The sequence below is a fragment of the Anneissia japonica genome, unplaced genomic scaffold, assembly GCF_011630105.1.
Source record: "Anneissia japonica isolate Jap-2015-1 unplaced genomic scaffold, ASM1163010v1 scaffold98186_len918_cov108, whole genome shotgun sequence".
NCBI classification, from domain to species: Eukaryota; Metazoa; Echinodermata; class Crinoidea; order Comatulida; family Comatulidae; genus Anneissia; species Anneissia japonica.
Genome location: NW_022702876.1, coordinates 1 through 921, shown reverse-complemented (window position 1 = coordinate 921; position 921 = coordinate 1). Strand labels below are relative to the sequence as shown.

Below are 921 nucleotides of genomic sequence, written 5' to 3'. Positions count from 1 at the left end.
TGCGTTCATCATGGGTAAACCGATTTTTACTCACATTGGATTTGAATTTTATTTCATATTATACAGGTTTGTTAATTCTTTTTGTAGGCTTCAGCGATGGTAAAATATTGGCGTAAATTGAATAAAGGAGGAATTCTGGAAGAACCGTTAGCACGCTATTTGTGGAGAAATGAACTTAAAAGTAGTGAAGATGATGACGACGTCGTTTTTAAAGACTTCATCGAACTTATGAAGGCATTTGGACTTCTCTTTGAAAAGGTGTGGCCTATTGGTACCGGTACCTCCTTTTTACTTTCGATCCCCACAAAATAAACGACTGTATATAATGTCGTAGGCCGTATATTTGAGGCTCTCAATTTTTAGCCCATTTGAAAATCCTCTTATTTTAATTTTGTAATTGATATATTTTTGGGAAAGTGAATAAAGAGAATGAGGTTGTAGAAGTCGCGAGGAAACTAATTCAGCCCTCCTCATGATTGTTTTCTTTTCATCGTTTACAGATCAAGAAAGCAGCATCAGAAGATGGCCCTCGAGTATTTGTCGTTCCATCTCGAATGAAGACCAAAGATGATGACAGATTGGAAGTTAAGGAAGATGAGAAGCAGACAGTATCCATCTATGTGACGCCTAAAGACTTTCTTCCCGACGCGGTCTACGATATCTTGGTCGTAAGATTTGTGAGTTTGAGTCAAGAGAATGGTTGTTGTGATGACCCAAAGTTGTTTCAGAATCAGGCTAAAATTCTATTCGATGATAAGCATTACCTAAGACTAGGTCGAATATCAATTGATAATAAACGTTCTTTGAAGGTAAGTATGCCTTTTATTTTTGAAACGTATGCGTAGGCCTATATGTACAGTATGTTTTCATTATTATTCTGTTTATTTACTTTTTAATTATAGGGTCACCGTTGACGTTTTT

General features: G+C 36.2%; 1 protein-coding gene across 1 annotated transcript; it reads left to right on the top strand.

The window, feature by feature from the left end:
• Nucleotides 1-87: 87 nt before the first annotated feature.
• LOC117104134 lies at nt 88-809 on the top strand (the record flags this gene model as incomplete). Its single annotated transcript, XM_033244820.1, has 2 exons — nt 88-258; nt 501-809. Coding segments are annotated over 2 exons (480 nt in total), but the record flags the coding sequence as incomplete, so codon positions are not given.
• Nucleotides 810-921: the final 112 nt, after the last annotated feature.